At 36.4% G+C, this 21,863-nt stretch overlaps 1 protein-coding gene across 8 annotated transcripts in view; it reads right to left on the bottom strand.

The window, feature by feature from the left end:
* Positions 1–21,863, bottom strand: part of Osbpl1a (oxysterol binding protein like 1A) — a 199,971-nt gene that overhangs the window by 79,007 nt on the left and 99,101 nt on the right. For 5 of the 8 annotated variants that reach the window (XM_078030237.1, XM_013360215.4, XM_005329045.4 and 2 more), the window contains one exon: positions 8,502–8,664. In XM_078030237.1, the coding sequence (XP_077886363.1) occupies positions 8,502–8,664 (163 nt within the window). Of the gene's footprint in view, positions 1–5,125; positions 5,186–8,501; positions 8,665–21,863 lie in introns of all 8 variants that reach the window. The other 3 variants (XM_078030235.1, XM_078030236.1, XM_040274275.2) reach the window with 1 other exon arrangement.

The following is a 21,863-nucleotide window of genomic DNA, read 5'->3' as shown; positions in this document are numbered from 1 at the left end:
CAAAGGTTCTCAGCTTTGGCTAAAGAAGTGGAAAGACAGAACTTCTATTTATGAAGATGTGAAGACTGTGCAAAGGGCAGGTTTGTGAGAAGAATCACGAGTTCTCTTGCAGGCATTTTAGGACATTTGGGAGATCCAATCAGACAGTTAAATGAATACATAGATATTTAGATATGAGTCTTAATGCAGGGAGAAGAATGAGAATGGGGATACAAAATTGTTGGGAGTTACCAGAATGTAGACTATATTTAAAAGCATGGGATAAGATGAAGTCATCCAAAGCAATGCTGCAAAGGCTTTGATGTGTTCTGGAATTACCTAGGGATCTGTAAACATGCAGATTCTTATTTGCAAGGTGTGTGTTGGTGCCTGAGATTCTGCATTTTCAAGGCTCCAGGTGATGTCGATGTTACTATTCCAGAGACCATACTTTGAGTACAAAAGATCTAGAGAGTCAGTATAGAAAGAAGAGAGAAGAGGTTCAATGATCATAGCCTGAGCACAAGAAGAGTACTGAGAAAGGACCACATCAATAGGCAACATAGGACACTGAAGGCCCAGGTGAGAGAAACTGCAGTGCCACAGCAAGAACAAACATACAGAGGGTGTTCAAGAAGAATGACAGGAGGGGAAAGTGACGTGGCGTCAAGTTGATGGTGGGGTTGTTTTTATAAATATACTGCTGGGGACAAGGACAGATTGGTTCCTGGGGAGAAAAGGAACTGCATAATGTCCCTCTGTGAGTGAGAGGGGCACAAAGAGAGGAGTTGGTTTCAGTTAGGGACAAAGTATTCTTCACTATAAAGTACAGAGGCAGAATATAGGGATACACTTGCCTGTGAGGCTTTGGCAGTGGTAAAGAAAAATTTCTCAGTGACATAAACAATGTCCTCGAGTGGAGCTGAGAGGAGGAGAAGGTATTAGAAATTTTAGAAGAGAGCAGAAGTATGAAGCAAGTGTGTAGAATGAACTAACTAGAAAAACATAAATGGACTGCTGGGCAGCAAAACAGATTCAGCAGACATTAACAACCATGGAGCTGAAGGAGATATCAGCAGGGGCTTATACTTGACTCCAGTCTCAGCTAGTTGCTTGGGAATTGGCATGGAAGGGGAAGAAGAGGCTGGAGTTCTGCTTGGTGAGTTGAATGTAGGGAGAGTCAGGAATGAAAGTAATCACTCCATGAAATCTAATCCAGGCAAGGAGGAAGGGGAGGACACAAGACTAACAGTGAAAACATGGAGAACATGTATTGGTGAGGCCAAAGAAATGTCAGGTAAGGGTTTTAGAGAGAGAGGGTCAAAAGACAGAAGATAGTAGTTAGATTGTGGGTTGAATAAAATTGGGATTACAGAGGGGATGTAGTTACTGAGATTCTGGATCTGATCTTGGGAGGAACTATAGTGGACTGGAGGACCAGACACCTCATCACATTATACATGATTATCTTCCATGCCTGTCTCTCCTCCTAGCTTGCCCACAAACCCACTGACTTCAGAGACTTTATCTAATTATCTTAGTATCCCTGGGCCTAACAAACCATCTGGCACATAGTCTGCACTCAAAAAGTATTTTCGATTAATGAGACCTTCTTAATAGCATTAGGACAATACTAAATATACATGGTTTTATAATGAACATTAATAGAAGCATTAGTCAATAAAACATTTTTAAAAGTGATAATGAACCATAAAGTCAACCCAAAACTTAAAGGATAAATTACATTCATTTACTAGTTTGTACCTTTCCACACACACATACACACCAGTATGAGTAAGCTGCTAGATCAGTTTTCAATACTATAAACAAACTAGATGAAGAGCCCCTTCCACTGCTCTTGAGACCTGTTCTGAATATTGTACCACATGCTACATATATTGTACCACATGCTACATATATTGTACCACATGCTACATAGTAAAGTCATATTCTCTGGTACTCAATGTTATATATCAACCAATTAACCTGTTTTCTGCTAAGCAACAGGGGAAATACAAATTACTAGATAGTCCAGAGTATAGAAAAAAGACTTGGGAAAGTTACAGATACAAATATACAGCTATTTTAAAAACAACTACAGGAGAGAATACTGGACTGTATGAACAAAGTCTTACTAAATGGTCTTTATGGACTTTTGAGTTCTTACCAATAAAACTTATGACCTTCATCAAATCCTGTATATTCTATATGTAAACTGTCACTATAGCTGTTATTAATTTTTATCAGCTATCATCTGTTGCATTTATTGGATTAAATTCTAACATAGTTCAAAACTGTTCCCATGTCACTTTCCTCCACACAAAACCAAACTTCTTACATTACCACCTTCCACTTTGAAAGTTTTGATTTTAAAAGACATAATTTAAAAGATATGCCCTGTTGAAAAATGCTAAAGCTGCCTTCAGCCTCATGTCATAACCATCTATTGGTATTGCCAGTCTACATTATTGGATTTTATGCATTATTCATGCATATTTCAACCAAAATAGCATTAAGAAGAAAACCTAGCAAGAAAGCTTTTCTTAAGCAACTGATCTCAACATGTTTCTAAAATGGAAATTGAGCACACAGGAAGAAAAACATTTTGAACTTATAATATTCACAGGGTAGGAATTTTCCACAAAACTGCTATCTCAGACTAGTATCAGTACTTAAAAATAATTGCCATAAAATCATTTAACTGGTGATAAATATTTAAAAGATAATTCCTTAGATGATTACCAGAGACTTGTACAGTCATGAATCTTTAGTTTTCTCCCTTAGTTTTTCTTTGCCCCTCTATGAGGTCTCATAGATCCAATTTGATTGCAAGTTCCTTGAGCAAGTTTAATCTTTGATATCATCTCATCCTTTCTTCTTCCTTTGCCACTCATCCACACCTACCCCACTGATGCATGGAATCAGCAAGTACCACTGATAACCTTGTATCTGTATTGATTACCAAATATTTTCAAGGAGGACAGAAATATCAATGACATTAATTCAACAACCTATATTCATTGGCCAAGCTTTTAGAGAGTGGAAAATGATCCTGCGCTAAGCATTTTAGGGAATGTCAATGTATATGGTCCTTCCCATCCCAAACAGACAAGTACAACACAACATAAGGCTATTAAAGAGATATAAACTAAAGGAATAAAGAAAGGAATGAACTCTATTTGGAGGACTGAGGGATGACTGTCTAGGAAAGGATATATTTGAAAGATATTTGAGAGCTTTGGTAGAGATGAGATAGTAAAAAAAATGAAACTAATTAGGTAGAAATATGTGAATAGAATCACTTTTTTTCTTCCATAAAGTGTCTTTATTTGCTGGCAAAATGAAGTTTTTTTTACAGAAAACTCTAGTTAGCATTTGTTTCTTGTTAAATCCTTTTGTTTCAATATGCATGAACATTTAGCTCTTTTCCAAGAAAGTGTTCATTTAGTTATATTTGAAATTTTGCTTGACATAACTATTTCATTCCTTACACACACACACACTCACACACACACACACACACACAAAATGAAAACAAAATGTGATGCTTTGTTAAATGTATCTTCTTTTAAATGTTTTACACAATGAAATGCAAATTGTGAGAAAGCAATCTGTTTGCTTCATGGAATTTCATGAAATCTTTAGTCACCGAGCACAGTGGAAAAAAAATGATTTTCTCAAGAGATCCCAAAGGGCTGGAAAAATTATTATATTACACTGTTAGCTTGGCATCAAGGTCTGTCTTACCCACCATATTAGTAGATTTCCATTGATCCTGCTTGTCTGAAAAAAGCTTAAAGGAACATGATAAAGGAAAACAGGAAATCACATGGACTTTCAATCTAGGTAAATAAAATTATCCTTTTAAAGGAAGTGACACAAGTTGGCAACATTTTAAAAGAAGATTGAACATTTAGTGAAAAGATTTTAAGAATTTTTTTAGTTGTAGATGGACACAATATCTTTATTTATTATTATGTGATACTGGGGATTGAACCCAGTTCCTCACACATGCAAGGCAGCCACTCTACCACTGAGGCCCAGCCCCAACCCCCAAGTTTCAAATATTTTAAGAGAAGTATCTTTAAGTACTTTTTCATATATTCTCAATATGAGGACAGGCTTGATTTAATCCATTATTGTGATTATAGGAATTAAAATTAACTTTCCAATGAGATATAGCTTTGACTACTTTTGCTTGCTCTCATTTAGCTATATATCCAATTGCCTAGTGCCATGGCTGCTTTTGAGGCCTAGCTAAAGACTAGGGTGGACTGTGTGAGTGGGGGAATAAGAGGACAGATGGATATGAACAGACAGGCAGGGTTTGGATCATGTTAAGAGCCTTGTAGGCAGCCTGCTGGGGTGGCTGGATCTTATTCATGGTACCATGAGAAAGACTGTAGGTGGGGAAAGCGACAATGTATCATCTACAAAAGAGTTGTTGTGGATGACTGTAAGGAATGAAGTTCAATGGGGCAAAGCTAGAAGCCAAGATCAGTTCATGCTAAGTGAAGTTAGCCAATCCCCAAAAGCAAAATGCCAAATGTTTTCTCTGATATAAGGAGGCTGATTCATAGTGGGGTAGGGAGGGGGAGAATGGGAGGAATAGATAAGCTCTAGATAGGGCAGAGGGGTGGGAGAGGAAGGGAGGGGGCATGGAGTTATTAATGATGGTGGAATGTGATGATCATTATTATCCAAAGTACATGTATGAAGACACGAATTGGTGTGAATATACTTTGTATACAGCCAGAGATATGAAAAATTGTCCTCTATATATGTAATATGAATTGTAATGCATTCCACTGTCATATATAAATAAAAAAAAATTAGAGAAATTTAAAAAAAACAACTAGCCATACCTCAGGTAACAAAGAGAGCTCACATATGTCAACCCCTGAGTGTACTAAGTACTATTTTAAGTACACTACAAATATTTATTACTTATAATAATCCTATGACACATTTGATCATGAAAAAATGATGCATAGAAAATTGAATTAACTTTTCAAAGGGTATAAGAATGGGTAGAACTATGATTCGCCAACAGCCTCCAGCCCCAAGACCTAGACTTTAACCATTGCCCTAGATTAACAGAACAAAGATAAATTCAAGGGATGATAGTAAGATAGAACAGACAGGCCTTGGACTGTGTTTTCCTGAATCGGCACACAAATGTCATGAATCGACCTCCAGTTTCTGCCTGCAGGAAATGAAAGAGGAGTCACTTAAATGAGGCCAATCCCAGAAAAAAACAGCATCTGAGAGGAAGACTAAGAATTCATCTTTCATATATGAAGCTGACAGCTCAGTATATGTCTCTACCAAGAGGTCAGGGTTGTGGTAGTCAAGATAATGGTTATCTCAAAGATATCCAGGCCCTTATTCCAGAAATTGTGAGTATGTTATCTTACATGGTAAAATGGACTTTGCAGATTTGATTAAATGAAATCTTAAGATGGGGAAGATTATCCTGGATTATTTGTTTGAACTCAAAGTTACCACAAGGGTGCTACCAAAAGGGAAGGACAAGGAACAGAACATCAAGGTGGAAAGGCATGGGGGAGGAAACCTGCTCAGCTCATGAAAGCATGGAAGCAGAGAGAGGAGGGGGCCAAGGATAAGATATACTCTTCTAGGGTATGTGCCCAAGTACCTACTTCCTCTAACTAGGCCCCACCTCTTACAGGTTCTACCAATAATGCCATAAATTATTAGTACATCAGTAGATTAATCCACTGATGAGGTCAGAGCCTTCATGATCCAATCATCTCCCAAAAGTCCCACCTCTGGACATTGCTGAATTGGGGACCAGCCTTCAACATATGAGCTTTTGGGAGACATTCCCAATTCAAACCATACCAGATAGTATTTAAAGTTATATGATATGTAAAGTCTAAGTAAATGAAGCAATAACTGAACAAGTCTGTTTGGGAAGGCACAAGGAAGCAGTATCAGAAGGAATGATCTTAGTTACAGGGAAACATTTCTTCTTCTTTAATAGAAATGAAGGAGGAAGTGGGAACAGAGGTCAATGTCTAAATACTGTGGTGAGAAGACAAAGCCATTCCCAAATGATGGCCATTATGATCTCAATGAATTATGTGGCTAGGTAAACAGTAGGTAAAGAATTTGAACTGAAGGCATCTAACCCTTCAGTTTAATTCACTTTCTATAATATCCCAAATGATTCCCAATATTTTTAGTGGTAAACAAGGAAGGCCACATAAGTTTAGACAAATAAAACAAAACACAGGTGGTCATTCAGGGGACCTTAGGACATTTCCTATGGCTGTGGTAGAATGTGCAGATTAGTCTAGGCACTTGGACTCCACATCAGAAGCTTTCTCAACACAGCAATCCATGAAGTAGCAAATGGCACTAAACAATGTGAATTGGCTCTTGATATGGAAATGACTTGTCAATCCTGACTTAAAGACTGCAGTTCTTTTTATCTCTTCCTCCCAGAGGAGATAATTGTGGAGAAAAATGTTAAAATATTACTATGAAGAAGAAAAGTAACAGTAGCTTAAAAATGTCTATCAAAAAAAGAATGGTTAAGGAAACTGTGGTACAATGACACTGAGGCCTTTACAAAGAGGTATGGCCTTACAAAACCTTTAAAAGAACATGCTAGAGCTATAATAAAGATGGGAAAGACTTCTAAAACAAGTTGAAAAAGCTGACCCAGAGCAATTAAACAGCTACTTCCACGTACGTCTTTAAAAAAAAAAAAGGCTTATGTACACAAAAATATATATACAAGTGAATGCTTAACAAAGATCTAGAAGAGAACATATCAGGATATTAACAAGAACTTCTGACACAGAGTGTGTGATCAGTTAGGGAGAATGTCACTGGGCTTGGTATTATTATAATGAATTATTTATAACAAATAATATGCTTTGTTTTGTTTGTAGTACCAGGGATGGGACCCAGGATCTTGTGCATACTAGAAAAATACCTTAAACAAGGGGGTTTTTAAATAAAATAACATTAAGTTGTTTTTAAGAATAACAAAGATAAGCAGTGGAAGAACCTGAGATCTTTTATATTCAGACCTCAATGCATTTAATCCCATAAACTTCTTAATGACTTCCTTTTGGGGGCCCTTACATAAGGAGTACATGACATAACACCAACGGATGTGACACAGTGTTATGTATAATAAATTTCAGCAGTCTTCAGTGTCGGCTACCTTCCAGCCTCCCAGTCATGTAGACTACTTTGTCAATCTTTCTTTGCCTTCCTAGTAGGAGTCACTGTTTCATATTTAACTGACACCACCACCACCACCATCATCTTTCTCTATTATGAAATTTGGCTATTAACATTATGTTTTCCTCTTGTTTTAATTCTGCCATACCTCTGCCAATGGTGCTGCCATTTGCTTCTGTTTTATATAATGATCTCTCCTCTATTAAGTCTACACCCTACCAACCCCCTTTCCTTGTCCTATATTCTCATACCCTTCTTTACCTTCCTGAGCCTAATCTTCTTTAGTTCTTATTTCCACTCTCTCTCTCACCATGGTTCCTCTCTTTCATTTCCTATTATGAATTTGATCCTTCACTTCACATACACAAAGGTTTTCTGATTTCACGGACAAGTTTTATGAAACCCATATTTAAGTATATTCACTTGTTACACAAGAATTTAATTTCCGTCAATAAAATAATTTTTCTCTATTTCACTGATCTCCAACTATTTCCCTCTATATTTGCTTCTCCTCCCCACCTACATATGTCTCAGAACTTCTAAAATCAATTCCTACAAGTTTAAATTTCCTTGGTACTTCCTCTTCTAGGTTGTCTTCCTCTCTCCACCTATAGCTCTAAGTTTTTAGTGCCAGTACTACCAGGCACTATTCTAAGCACTATTTACACATATGAACTCATTTAATCCTTAAAGTACTAAAATAGATATTACAATTGCTCCATTTTAAGTGTGTAGAAATTCAGAACCAGAGAGGTCATGAAGCTTGCCCCAGGTGACCAAGTTGGTCAGCGCTAGAGGACTTGAAGTCCACACTCACTGCAGGCAGGCTATGCATGTGTTTCTGAGTCAAAGTGAAGCATTTCCTTTTGCCTGCTCCAGCTATATCAAGGACTCATCTCTACTTCAGCACTAAGCATACTGAACTGTAACCAAGTGTTACTCATCTGTATCCTTCACTCTTCGACCTCTTTGAAACTGTCCATCTTTCTTAGAACATGTGATAGCACCTGGCAGCAGGAAGTATTAAATAAATGGTCACTGAACAAAGGAATAAGCCAAATATGTCTCATTTTAATAGCACTCCAATCCTAGTATAGCATATACTAGGCAGACTCAGTAATAAATTTTATACCAAGCCTTTCCTTACTTATATGACACACAAAAAAATTGCAGTTTGGAGAACTATACTAATATTTATCCATGTGTTTATTCTGGGAAACTCCAGGTAACAACATGCTAACACGACATTTAGATGGTGGACTATAAATCACCCCCAACAGAGATGAAAGGATTCCAGTTACCTGACAGTGCATCATAGAACTCGTCCTCACTAAGGATGCTGAGAGGCGGAGACCCTTCCACCAGAGACTGCTCTAATTCATGATGTTCAGTGGCTAGAGTCTCCAGTGCTTCTGACAAAATTTTGGTTTTTTCTTGTTCCTGTTCCAATTTAAAATTCCTCACCTAGAAGAAAACAGATAGACAAAAGATTTCAGAGTGACAAGAGACAGACTTACTCAGACAATGTTATTTGTTTTTGATTCATATCTACTGAAACAACAGAAATGAAAACAGTCATGTTATATACTCATAGATGAATGAGCAAAATTACTAAGCTAATTTTGTTCTTCCCATGGGGCTTTTTCTCACAACAGCTAAGTTAATGAAAACAGATTAAGAACTACCAAACAAATTCAGCTCAATCAGGATTCTAGATTAAGAAGCATGTTAATCAATTCAGAAATCACACATTTTTTTAAAAAAAATAGTATTTCTCAACATTAATCATGAAATAAAAAGCTTGAAGATGGTTTTAACAAAATAATGTGAGCCATTCTAATGTTAAAAATGTCCACCACATCAAAGAAAAGATATACTTCCCTAGCAGCAGGTCTATCAAATAAAACAAGTTGTCCAGTAATAAATATAACTACTTTAATTTTAATTGTTCAATTCCATATTTTAGCTTCAATTCCACATCTTCAACTTACTATACTCAAAAAATAAAAATAAAAAATAACAGACAGTGTAAACTCTGGTTTGATTTTTCATCTTTCAAAGGACCATCCATTCCTTGCATGTGATTCAAGACTTCTGCAGATGACTAAAACCCTCAAAGCTCCATGTAACCTAATCTCTACAAAACAGCATTACTAGACTTGGTAGGAAGAGTTTCACCTATCTTGTATTAGTAGTTCAGGTCATTTAGTCCTTAATCTGGTTGGATTAGGAGCCAATAGGGCACTGTATATAGGAGCCAAAAATGTTGAGATCTACTGTAGCAATGTGTGTGTGTGTGTGTGCGTGTGCGTGTGCGTGTGCGTGTGCGTGTGTGTGTGTGGTCAACATAGTGGTCTTCAAACTTTTAAATTTAGCAGTAAAATATGTTTATCAAATATAAAAAAGATATTTTAGGAAGCAGAAACATGCTGGTGATGCTGGGTGTGGATCAGAAGTCTCACTGCTTTGACTTTCTTCTCCCCTCCCCGTGGACCCTCGAGGCCCAAACCCAGGAGCTAGTCCCACAGTTGGAAAAGCACTGGACAGCGTGAACTCCCTATACCTCTTCCAGGTCAAACCTTTTGTGTGCAGGTCCTGGGTCCTAGAAGCTGTAGAACTCTCACAATGGCTCCTGCTTTCCTCACTGCACAGGATCTAACCCTCTCACTGCCTGACATTCCCATTCTCCTCCCCATGAACAAGGATGAAGCATTTCAGTCTCTGTTCTGACTCCAGGGCCCTTTGTGGCCCTGAGGTCTTAAGAGCTGCACAGTAGGTACACCACTCTAAATAAGAATCCTGGATATCACTTAAAATACAATTTTATTGAATGCTCAATTCATAGCACAAAGCAGAGTTACATCTTTATGATCTTGGGAATAGTTCCAGTCCTTAGACACCTTACTGTTTATAGCATTGAGATTATAATTATTAGAGCTGTTAATGAAATAAAAATAGCAATAAATGGTAAGCAATAATAAGCAGAGACATAAACTAAAAAAATTATATAGAGAATTACAATTTTTAGGAAACTGAAAAATATTTGGCAAATATTCCTATAATCTAAACAGTTATTTCCAGAAGAGGAAATATTTGTACTATGGCTTAGAGCAACTTAAAAAAATAAAATATGGTTCTTCCACCCTCTGATGATTTAAACAATTCACTTATCTAGATTTGAGGACAACATCCAAAATGATTCTTCCTTTGAATGAAAAGATCTATCAGCACTGTTATATTTGTAGATTCCAAAAACAATACTGCCAGATCAAAGTCTTCCATCTCTGCCCACTCTCTTTAGCCTTATCTTTTTCACTTTTCAAATATTAAAAATGTAAATGTGTTATTACATTGTACCTTTAAAAATGAAGGTCAACTAAATGATCCCCTCTAGTTAAAAAATACATACATTTTAATACCTAAATTTATCTAGCAGATTTCAGCAAAATGGCAAATAAATGATCAAGGTCCAAAAATATCCAGTTCCCTCAACAAGATTTTATTCAAAATGTAGTTATAATCCTTTACCATCTAAAATAAGCAGCACTTCGCTTCTACACATCTACATCTGTTCCCACTTGTTCCCAAGAGAAAGTGAACAGGGTGGGAAACAGGAAAGGAAGAGGCTCTCACCTCCTATTTCTGACCTTGATTTTATTTTTCAATTCATCTGAGGGTACTCTTACTAGTTTCAAGCCTGACAGGATCAACTGAACTAAAGAAACTACTATAAAACTACCCACAAAATGGTAATCTCTACCATTATTTAAGGGATGTACATGAGAAAGTAACTCTACATCGCACAGAAATTGCACTAGTAATGAATAAACTCTCTGGTTGCTTTAGAGAAGCATTAGCAGCATACTTAACTTCCATTAACACTTTTTAGTCAAGGGATTACTAGAACAAAGTAATTTCAAACCTTCTAAAAATCTCAACATTTCAGAAATACCTAGGGGAAATTTTGCATTTAAAAATGAGTATTGAACTGCTAATAAAGATATTGCAGAGTGCAACTTCATAAACTACTCATCTTAACTTTGAACCATTTCCAAATTTTCCCTTGCTAGCATAGAAATTATTGTAATAGAAACAGTACCTTTTGTGCATTTATTTGTGTGTTACAATCCCAGGTGCAAAGCTCTCACTGCATTGACATTATATAGCAACATGTGCATACTGATTACTAGGTTTTTAAAATTCTCAAACCATAGTAATTATCCTAGTTATTATAAAAGGAATAAAGAATTTTTTCATAAAACTAGTGAACTCCAACACGTGTTTATAATTACATTAGGAAATTTAATTTATTCACTGGGTACTGGGGATTGAACCCACAGGAGCTCGACCACAGAGCCACATCCTCACCCCTTCTTATTTTTTATTTTGAGACAGGGTCTTGCTATATTGCTTAGCACCTCACCAAGTTGCTGAGGCTGGCTTTGAACTTGCAAGCCTCCTGCCTCAACCTTCCAAACCAAACCATTGGGGTTACAGGCATGTACCACTACTACCTGGCGACATTAGGATATTTTAAACTAAGAAAACAAAAATCAATGTATTATCAAGTGAACATAAATGTTTAAACAACTCTTTAGGGAAAAAAATGGAAGGGCTGAACCATTATACCCTTTACAGTGAACATATACAATGCTCTGTGTTGGTAGCCCCTGAAAGATTAATACAAATTTAGGCCTTTCCAAGTAGTCTGTCATTTTATCCCATTTCATGCTAGAAGGTAAAATTCACTTCCAAAGGGAATTCACTTCTGCCAGCAAAAGAATCCATCTTTTAAAAGCCATGTGGTAGCCAGCTTATATACGACTCATTTACGCTCTCATTCTAGCAAGGGCCCTGTTTTTTGACCTGTTTCAGAGGAGTTTAGAAAGGCAGAAATCCAATCAAATCATTTGGCAAACACATACCACTAAAAAGTGATCTGATATTGGTATTCACAGAACACGGTGTATAATTATCCAATTACAAGCTAGGTGAAATCCTGGCCTTGATTGTCATTCCAATGCAGCCCTTTCTACTGGATGCACTCTGGTGGGTTCAGCAAGATCATCCTGAGCCATTTCTTCTTTGTTATTACACATATAGCTTTGATAATGAAGAAGGTAACAGAAACTTGAAATGCTAAATATTGAGTTTAAAAATACCTAGTTTCTCTGCGAAGGAATAGCACTGATACTTCTCTTTCTGTAGTTATAGGCCTAATAGTATTCTCACTTCAAAACTTTTTTCCAAATGTAAATTTTAGGTAGGCTCCCTGCTTTTGCTATATAGTTGATAAAAAGCATGACCTGGGTACAGTGGCATACACCTATATTACCAGCAGCTTGGGAGACTGGGGCAAGAGGATCACAAATTCAAACACAGCCTCAGCAACTTAATAAGGCCCTAAGCAACTTAGCAAAACCCTGTCTCAAAAATAAAATAAAATAAAATAAAAACGGCTGGAGATATGGCTCAGTGGTTAAGGGTCCCTGGGTTTAATCCCTGGTCCACAGAAAAAAGCTTGTGTTATAACTGATAAGACCTCTTCTGCCCTCAAGTTCAACTACTACACTGTTTAGGTGGAGGAAGAGGGCTTCAGTTTAATTGTGTCCCACAAATTTCATGTACTGGAGGCTTAAACCCTCCAAAGTCACATGTTAATGGTATTTGGAGGTGAGGCCTATGGGAGATAATTAGAATTAGATGAGGTCACGAGGGGTAGAATCTCTATGATGGCATTAATGGCTTTAAAAGGAGAAGTTAAAATCCAGGTAACACCTCTACTCTGTCTCACCACAAGATGTCCTCCAATGTGCCAAGACCCATCAAGGAGGCTCTCTCACATGCTGAGCAGATACCAGTACCACACACTTAAGATTTTCCAGCCTCTAAACCACAGTCAAGACAAACCTTTATTCTTTGTAAATTACCCAGTTTATGGCATTCAGATATAGCAACAGAAAGACAGACTACGTAAAGGATAGAGTGCCCATGTGAGATGTAAATGGTTAACATCCATAGGCAGTCAATGAATCCACCACATCCAGGCTACATCACACACACACCTCCAAGTTCCAGGGATATTATGCTATGATCCCATGTCTAAGGCATGATGGAGAATAGAAATAGATCCTCACGATATTATAGTACACACTTGCTTTGTTTCATAAACTTACAAAGCACCTTTGTACACATGCAATTTCAGAGTTGTCACTACCTCTCTCTCTGAAACTCTCTCCTTGCTATCAATGCTTTTTCAAGCGTAATGAATTTCCGTATCCTGCTGGAGACCATAGGGAAGGTCAAGAGCAGAATAAAAGGATCTCTTAAGATGCTATCATAACAACTTGAGTAAGAGATGGGTATCAACAATGGAATTGCCAAGAAATGTCATATTCTAGACAGATTTTGTTGGAAGCCCTAAATGTTTTGCTGAAAGACTGCGATGTGAGAAAAAAGAGGAATCAAGGATGACACTGTGGTTTCAGGCTGAGCAACCAGGATAGAGTTACAATTGCCTAACATGGGAAAGAATGCAGGAGGACAGGGACAACTGAGAACTTAGTTTCACATATGGAAAACATGAGGAGCTAGCAGACATCAAGTGCAGATGTCACATGGGCAACCAGATATCAAGCCAGGTCCTTAAGGAAGAAATTATATGTTTTAAGTCTTATGACTAGATATGATCACTAAGGAAGAAAGATAGAAATGCAGAGAAATCTAAGGACTAAACCCTAGTAGAAGAGATGAAAAAGAACTAGCAAAGGAGAATGTGCGTGTGCGCGGGGTGGGGGTGGTGGCAGAGAGGAAAGAGGAAAACCAGAAGTGTGTTGTATCCTGGAAGCTCAAGAGAGGTACTACTTATAGGAGGAAAAAAATTATCAATAATGAAAAACTGATGGCCGATCAAATAATATGAGAACTAAGAGCAGAGAACTGTATTTGGTAATACAGAGATTGATCATGAACTCAAGAGCAGTTTCAGTTAGTGCTGAGAGGATGTTGGAGGTGACAAGTGGATCAATAAAGAGGAGAGAGCAACTACAAACATTCCTTAACTTCTGCTCAGAAGAGAAAAAGAGAATGGGTATGTTTGCTAGAAGTGGTTTGGGGAGTTAGTAAGGTTTTACACTGATGAAAAGGTTCAATAGATAGAGCAGATTAATGATGTTCAAATAAGAGAATTGCTGCAATGATGCTGTTGGGTTTGCAAAAGGAAATGTGCTGTAATCTACAGGAGTACAGCTGGTCTTTGCCTAGGTCTTGGACAGTTCATACTTAGGTGCAGAAAAAAAAAAGCCGTGTGTGTGTGTGTGTGTGTGTGTGTGTGTGCATACACACACACACACACATTCAGATAGGTGGATAAGTGTAACCTGAAGTTTGCTTCTAATTGCTTCTGTTATCTCAGTGCAACTGAAGAATATAGAGAACAGGAAACAGACACAGACAACCTATTGGTGCTAGCATATGGATACACTAAAAAAAACTCTACTGTTTTTTGAAATGTCAAAATGTACACAAAATGAAAGGAATTCACCCTGAGATTAAAGATGACATGGATCCTATGACCCCATTAAAGCCTCATTCACATTAACCTGTCAACCCAACACATGGAAACACCCTCAAGTGTTTTCCCTTTGCTTACATCTGATGTGAAGGACAACCAGCACCATTTAAAAAGTCCACCTTTATTACAGACAATACTCTTTCTCAACTCAGTTCAAGAAAGAAATGTCTTTCTCAATTACCTCTGTATGTCTCTCACTTGGATGAGGAAGAGACAGATATGGTTTACTGATGTGAAAGAAAATTACCTCAGTGGAGCTTATTAAAATGACAATTTCTGCTAATAACTGTTAATTCCTTTCAAAAGGTGTCTTTAGACATTTAAATCAAGGAAGAATTTAAATATAACTCGATGCCCAGGACAGAGCCAATAAACAGGTACTTACAAACACTTGCAGGGAAAATACTTGATAAGTAATGGGATGGGGTTAAAAACAGGATGATAATGACGTTTGGAAAAACTCAATAAAAACCCAGAATATTTGATTTATTTTTGTCAGAATGACTTAAAATCAATGGGAGATTAGTGATAATAACAAATGACAACATAAAAATTGTTTCATTTTTACACATCTTTTAAAAAACAAAGAGAAACAAGCTTCTGAAACTAGCATTTGCTCCCACTATATGCTAATAGGGATTCCATGCAAGTTTATTTCACTGTTCTGTTCATGGCTCTGGCTTAGAATAATTTTGTACAAAATCTCATTATAATTTGCTCTTCAATTGAAAAGTTGAACCACTTGACACTGATTGTAATACATTAGGAATCTCTACAATAGCTTAAATTTCCTTCATTACATACCTTTTACAACCCCAAAGCAGCACTTATAGGATTAGATTCCTACAAGCAATATGAACTTTAATGTATAATTTTCAAATTATTCCAGATTATAGTATAATGGGTTAAATATTTCAAAATTAGGCAAACTATTTTTAAATGAATAAATATTAAGGTGGATAATAACAAGAGGAAAGGTGAGAAAAAGAGCAATCCAAGATAGTCTTGATAGGATCTCTTTCACTATTATTAGTATTTCAAAATTTACAAAGAGAGAGATAATTTAAGTGAAGAACCTTCATAAAAAATCTCCAAAAATCTCTTTATTCCTAATGTCATTATGAGTTTGTCTAGTTAAAAAAAAAAGTGACTTTAATTCCATAAGCATTGTATGGTTCTAACCATTGTGTATGGTTCTATATATACGCATAACTAATTTTAAGTCTATTGCAAAGTTAAACATACGTGGCATTTTTGTGTGTTTTTAAGGTCATTAAATTCTTACAACTACTATGAGGAATATATGTGTATGTGTATAAAAACAGAAGATCAAAAATTTTAAGAAAGTTGCCAAAAGTCACCAAGATCATTTATCCACATCCCACAAGTTTCCCAATCCATGATGCTGCCAATAACCACACAGCCCCAAAACAACACTGATAAAAATACATGATCATCAGTCTTTTTTAAAAGCAGAAGATTTTACCTACTTTCTTTGTGGATAGGGGTTACTTGAACAGGCAAATGTGGGTGAGGGGAGGAAGGGGTACTAGACTACAGCAAAAACATTTGTTTAGATCCCCTGGCAAAAAGTTTCAATGTAGCTAAAAAAATATACACCAAGGGGTGTATTTAGATAGGGGAAAAAATTTTTAATTTTCTGTGTTATCCAGCAATTAATTGATTTTCAAAATAACTAGAAGGATTTTAAGTCTTTCTAATACCGAGATGATAAATATCTGGGGTGATGAATATGTAAATTACACTGATGTGATCACTGCACATGGTATACGTATAAGGAAATACCGTACTATAACCCCTAAGTGTGTATAATTGTGAGTTAATTTTAAAACAAAAAGACACCAAAGCACAAATAACGAAAATTTAAAATTTGGTGGTCAAAGAACACTATCAACAATAAAAAGACAATCAACAGGGCTGGGGCTATTAGCTCAGTGGCAGAGGGCTTGCCTTGCATGTGTGAGGCACTGGGTTCGATCCTTTGGACCACATAAAAATAAACAAAATAAAGGCATTCTGTCCATCTACAACTAAAAAAAAAATTTTAAATAGACAAGAGAATGAGAGAAAATATTTTTAAGTCATATATTGGTTAAGAGTGTATTATCTAAAATATATACAATTATACAAAGAACTCTTTTAACTCAGTAAAACAAACAATCCAATTAAAAAATGAAGAACCTAAATGGGCATTTTTCCCTGAAGATATACAAATAACCAACAAGCACATGAAAAACTGTTCAACAATCTTCAGTCACTAGGGGAATGGAAATCATAACCATAATGAGACTACTACTTCACACCCACTAGAGTGGCTACAATTAAAAAAAAAAAAAAGGAAAACAACTAATCATGAGTACATAGAGAAATTGAAGCCTTTGTCTATGCTGATGGGAATGTAAAATGTAGCCATAAAGAATAATAATTTAGTGGTTCTTCAAAATGCTAAACACAGAATTACCCTATAAGCTACAAATTACACTCTCAGGTGTACACTCCCCAAAAAATAAAAATAAAAACAAATGTTCAAATACTTGTAAAAAAATATTTATAGCAGTACTATTCACAATACCCAAAGGGTAGAAACCCAATGGATAAACAAAATGTATAATATACACAAAAAAGAATACTACTCAGCCATAAAAAGGAACTAATTATTGATACATGCCACAATGCCTATGAACTTCAAAAACAGTAGGCTAAGAGAAAAAGATACAAAATCTTATGTATTAAATAATTTCATTCATATAAAATTCCCAACAAAGGCAAATTATTAGTGAAAGCATATTACTGGTTTTCAGAGACTTGGGACAAGGAAGAGGATGGGGAAAAACTGTTTAATGATTAACAGTTCCCTTCTGGGATGATGAAAATATTTTAGAAGAATAAAGAGGTGACAGTTTCACATTATGCCAGTGACTAGTATGCTGAAAATTTGATTTTATATTGGGAATTTTACATCAATTTTTTAAAAAAGCTTTTAAGAAAAAAAAGCACAAAGACATCCTATAACTGCACCATTCAACACCTAAGATATTTATCTAAGAAAAATAAAAGATTATGTCCAAATACTTGTATACATATATTGATAATTTATTTGTAATAGCCAAGTCCTGGAAACTAATGTCCATCAATAAGTGAATGGATGAATTGTGGTACAGGCATAAAACAATACTATTCAGCAATGAAAAGAAATAGAATACTATTCACCAACAAAAAGGAATGCAATAACATGGCTGAATCCCAAAATAATTTCACTGAGTCAAAGGAGCCAGGTCCCTTCCACCCAAAGTACAATCTATACAATGTTCTAGAAAATTTCTATTGACTCTAGTGATAGTAAGCTTATCAACAGCTGCCTACAGATGGGGTAGGAGACAGAATGGGTGGCATACAAAAAGACGGGAGGTATTCCTTATCTAGTGATGATGGCTTTACCAGTGTAAGCATATGTCAAAATTTATTAAACTACCCTTTAAATCTGTGCAGTTTATAAAACAAATATTCTTTAATAAAACTGGAAAAATGCTAACAAATAGCAATAGGAAAAGCACAGTAACAAGATTGCTCATATACTGACAGTGGGAATTAAACCAACCAAACATTTGTTATAGTCTTAAAAATATTTTCAAAAACTAGATGACCAAAGAAACACATTCACTCTGATTTTAAAAAATGTAAGATACTTAACAGCAATGTATATTTTGTGTATCTGTATATATCAATATGAATAAACCAGACACATTAAAGTCTTACTAGTTGATCTTGGATTCTAATTTTTATAATCTCTATGCTTTACAGAAAATAGCTATCTAATAATGCCTATGTCTTCTATATCCCTCTATAATTGATGTAGTATAAACTGCACAGATTTATATCCCTTCTATATCCCTCTCAATTTCATAATTAGCAAATAATAATTTAACATATCTATTTAGGAGTCAAAGTTTTGCATTAAATGTGCAGTGTGTCAGATGTAAACTGTTGTTTACACACGGCTTTTCAGACATCTAGCATGGGAGCCCAGTCTGAGAATTTGTTAAGCACACCCCTGTCTCATCGTGGCTGCAAAGCTTCTGCCTAAAAATAGCTTATCCTTATGTAATCGCTCACCACAGATTTGTACACTTTATCATGCTTGAAATAAATATCTTTTTTAGATATGTGCCAAAACAGATACATAATCATTTTTGAAGGCAGAAAAGTTTAATCATAATCTACACATATCTTGATTTCACAATTTATTCAGGAGCTTGGTTGTTCATAGTTCTGCTGATGAAAATAACCAGAAAAAGTTATTTATAACAGAAGTAACACCATAGCAACTCTAACTTCAATTTTTAAGTGAACTTTACTGAGATTATGTATAACACATCCATTTTCAGTGTAAAGTTCAATGAATTTTTATGACTATATACCCCATGTAACTAGCACCACTACCAAGACACAGAACATTTCTATCACACCTCCTCCATCCTCATGGGTTCCTTCAGGCATTCTCCCATTCTCTCCACCCCAGGCACCCACACTCTGATTTCTATAACCTTGGATCAGGTTTGTCTGTTTTGGGATGTCTCTTTTGTGCCTGGCCTCTTTTACTCAGGGAACCAACCCTCACTCCCACCTGCAAAGATTCATCAATGCTATTGAAAGAATAAGTTTCTTCTTTTCACTGTTAAGGACTGTTAGGGTCTTTAAAACAAGTCAAGATGGCGTCTGGCATTTTGCCAGGGGGAGTGGTTTGTGAAGTAACGCCATTAAGTGTGGAGATTCCTTATTCGTTGACTGCTGTATCTAGTTTATGTTAATTAAGATAAGCTGTGTGGAATGTATATATACCCCTCCTGTCCTACAATAAACGGCTCCCACTCCTGCTGTATCAATGTACACAAGCTGTTCGTCACCTCCCACCCCCGCCGTTATTTTGCTGCAGCCGGACTGCAGCAAAGGACCTTTCCACTACACAACTATACCATGATCACATCTCCACTGAAATGCCTTCAGCTCTGTCTCTGAGAATAGCCTTCTGCATACAGTGAATATAGTTAAGCCCTTCTGAAACTAACTTTCCTTGAATAAAATGTTGATGTTTTATTCAATTTCAAAAGGTGTTTCCATGGTTCTCAAACTATGGATAAAAAATGAAATCACTACTTTAATACTCTATCTGAAGAAAATATTTTAGGTATCTTAACACAGTGGTTTTCATGGGCTGGGGTTGTGGCTCAGCGGTAGAGTGCTTGCCTAGCACCTTCAAGGTCCTGGGTTCGATCCTCAGCACCACATAAAAATATAACCAAATAAAAGTATTGTGTACAACTATTTTAAATTTAAAAAAAAAACTGGTTCTCAGGTTTTGCCAGTCATACAACATATAGAAATTATTTCCAGGGCACACTGGACATTAAGCACCTAGTTTTGAGCTTTGGCCATACTTAAAGATTATTTATCTTGAGCTCACTACTTGCAAAACTCTGTTAAGATAATTTTAAAAAGCAAATATTCTTGTTTTAATAACCTATAATAACCTATATTTTTATACAACAAAATTTTTATGTTTGTACAAAATCAAATATTAAGCTAAAATGGTGCTGCACATCGGTAATCCCAGCTACTCTAATGCAGGAGGATTTAAAGTTAAAAGGCCAGCCCGGGCAACTGAGACCTTGTCTCAAAATTTTTAAAAATTAAAATTAAAAAAAGGGAATGGGGGATCGGTGGTGGATTATTCCTGGCTTCCCTCCCCAGCGCTCGCACACACACGACACATCTAATTTACTAAGCAACCAAAGAGATTTAAAAATCCCCAAATTCTAAAACAATGAACATGGCTTCTTATATTCCCTTCTTCAGGTACACTTTTTTTTGTGATCTTTTCAAAAGAAAAAAATTTGACCAATGACTGTGAAGTGGAACAAGTGCCCCTTTCAAGAAATTCAGAAGCAGCAACCAAGGAAGAGTCAGTCACTCATTCCACTGTGCTCTTCAACAAATACAATCAACCACCCACACCATGCCTGGCATTCCAGGCTCTGTGAATCAACAGTAAAGAAAATAGGCAACAATCAATCCCTGTACTCATCCAACTTACAGTCTACGATGAGAAGAGGAACAAGGAGAACTAGAAGAATACTTAGTATGTTTAATGGTGGAAAACACAAGAGATGAAAACAAACCTGTAAAGGAAAGGGAGTCCTGGGAGATAGGGATGTCATCCAGGAGTCCAGGGGACACACCAAGAAGGTATCCCTGGATCAACAGCTGACAGAGGGGAAAGAGTGAGCCAGATAGATAGCCAAATGAGAAGTGCTGTGCTTTGCATCAACGCCCTATAGAACACTTAGCTCCTTTCTAATAATGAGTTTTAAGGAAAAACCTGAGAGGAATAAGTGAAGAAAAAAGGAACGATCTAGAAAGCTTGACACAGTAGTAATAATGGAGTCTGGTGATGTCTGACTCAGGGAAAACAATTTACTGGTTGTGCCAAATAACTAAGGAATTGTCACAGGAAAGGAAAGACACTTTTGTGTGATGCTGAAGAGCACAGACCTGGAACTATGAATTTTAAAAGGAAAAGGGTCAGGGGCAGACAGTTTTTTGCCTTATGGAATGCTTAACCTTCTACTATTTCTAGTTCTCTCATGGTAGACTGGGTGGCCCTAAGAGATGACTCTTGTATAAAAGTGTCAGTAGCAGGGGCTAGCATCTATGTTGTTTTGCCAGATGTTATGCTAAATACATATTATTGCATTCAATCTTCCCCACCCACAGCCCTGTGAAGCAGTCATTGCTGCCCATGCGGAAGCTCCAGCTCAACAAGATTACATGACCTACCTAGGATTACATAGCTAGTAAGTGACAGAGCCTGTATCCAAACCCAGGTCTCAATGACTCAGGTCCCACACTTTTAACCACTGGACTTTACACCTTTATATCAACCAATGTACGAGCTCACATATAATATGAAATGACTGTCTGACTGGCAAAGATTATAGAGAGAATTTCCACAAATACAGGAAAATAAGATGAATTCTGAGATTGCTTTTAGAATTTTATATTTAAATTTTCC

Source organism: Ictidomys tridecemlineatus, chromosome 13 (assembly GCF_052094955.1).
Source record: "Ictidomys tridecemlineatus isolate mIctTri1 chromosome 13, mIctTri1.hap1, whole genome shotgun sequence".
In the NCBI taxonomy this organism is placed as follows: domain Eukaryota; kingdom Metazoa; phylum Chordata; class Mammalia; order Rodentia; family Sciuridae; genus Ictidomys; species Ictidomys tridecemlineatus.
Note: the sequence above shows the minus strand (reverse complement) of the source record. Positions and strands in the feature narration are given on the sequence as shown.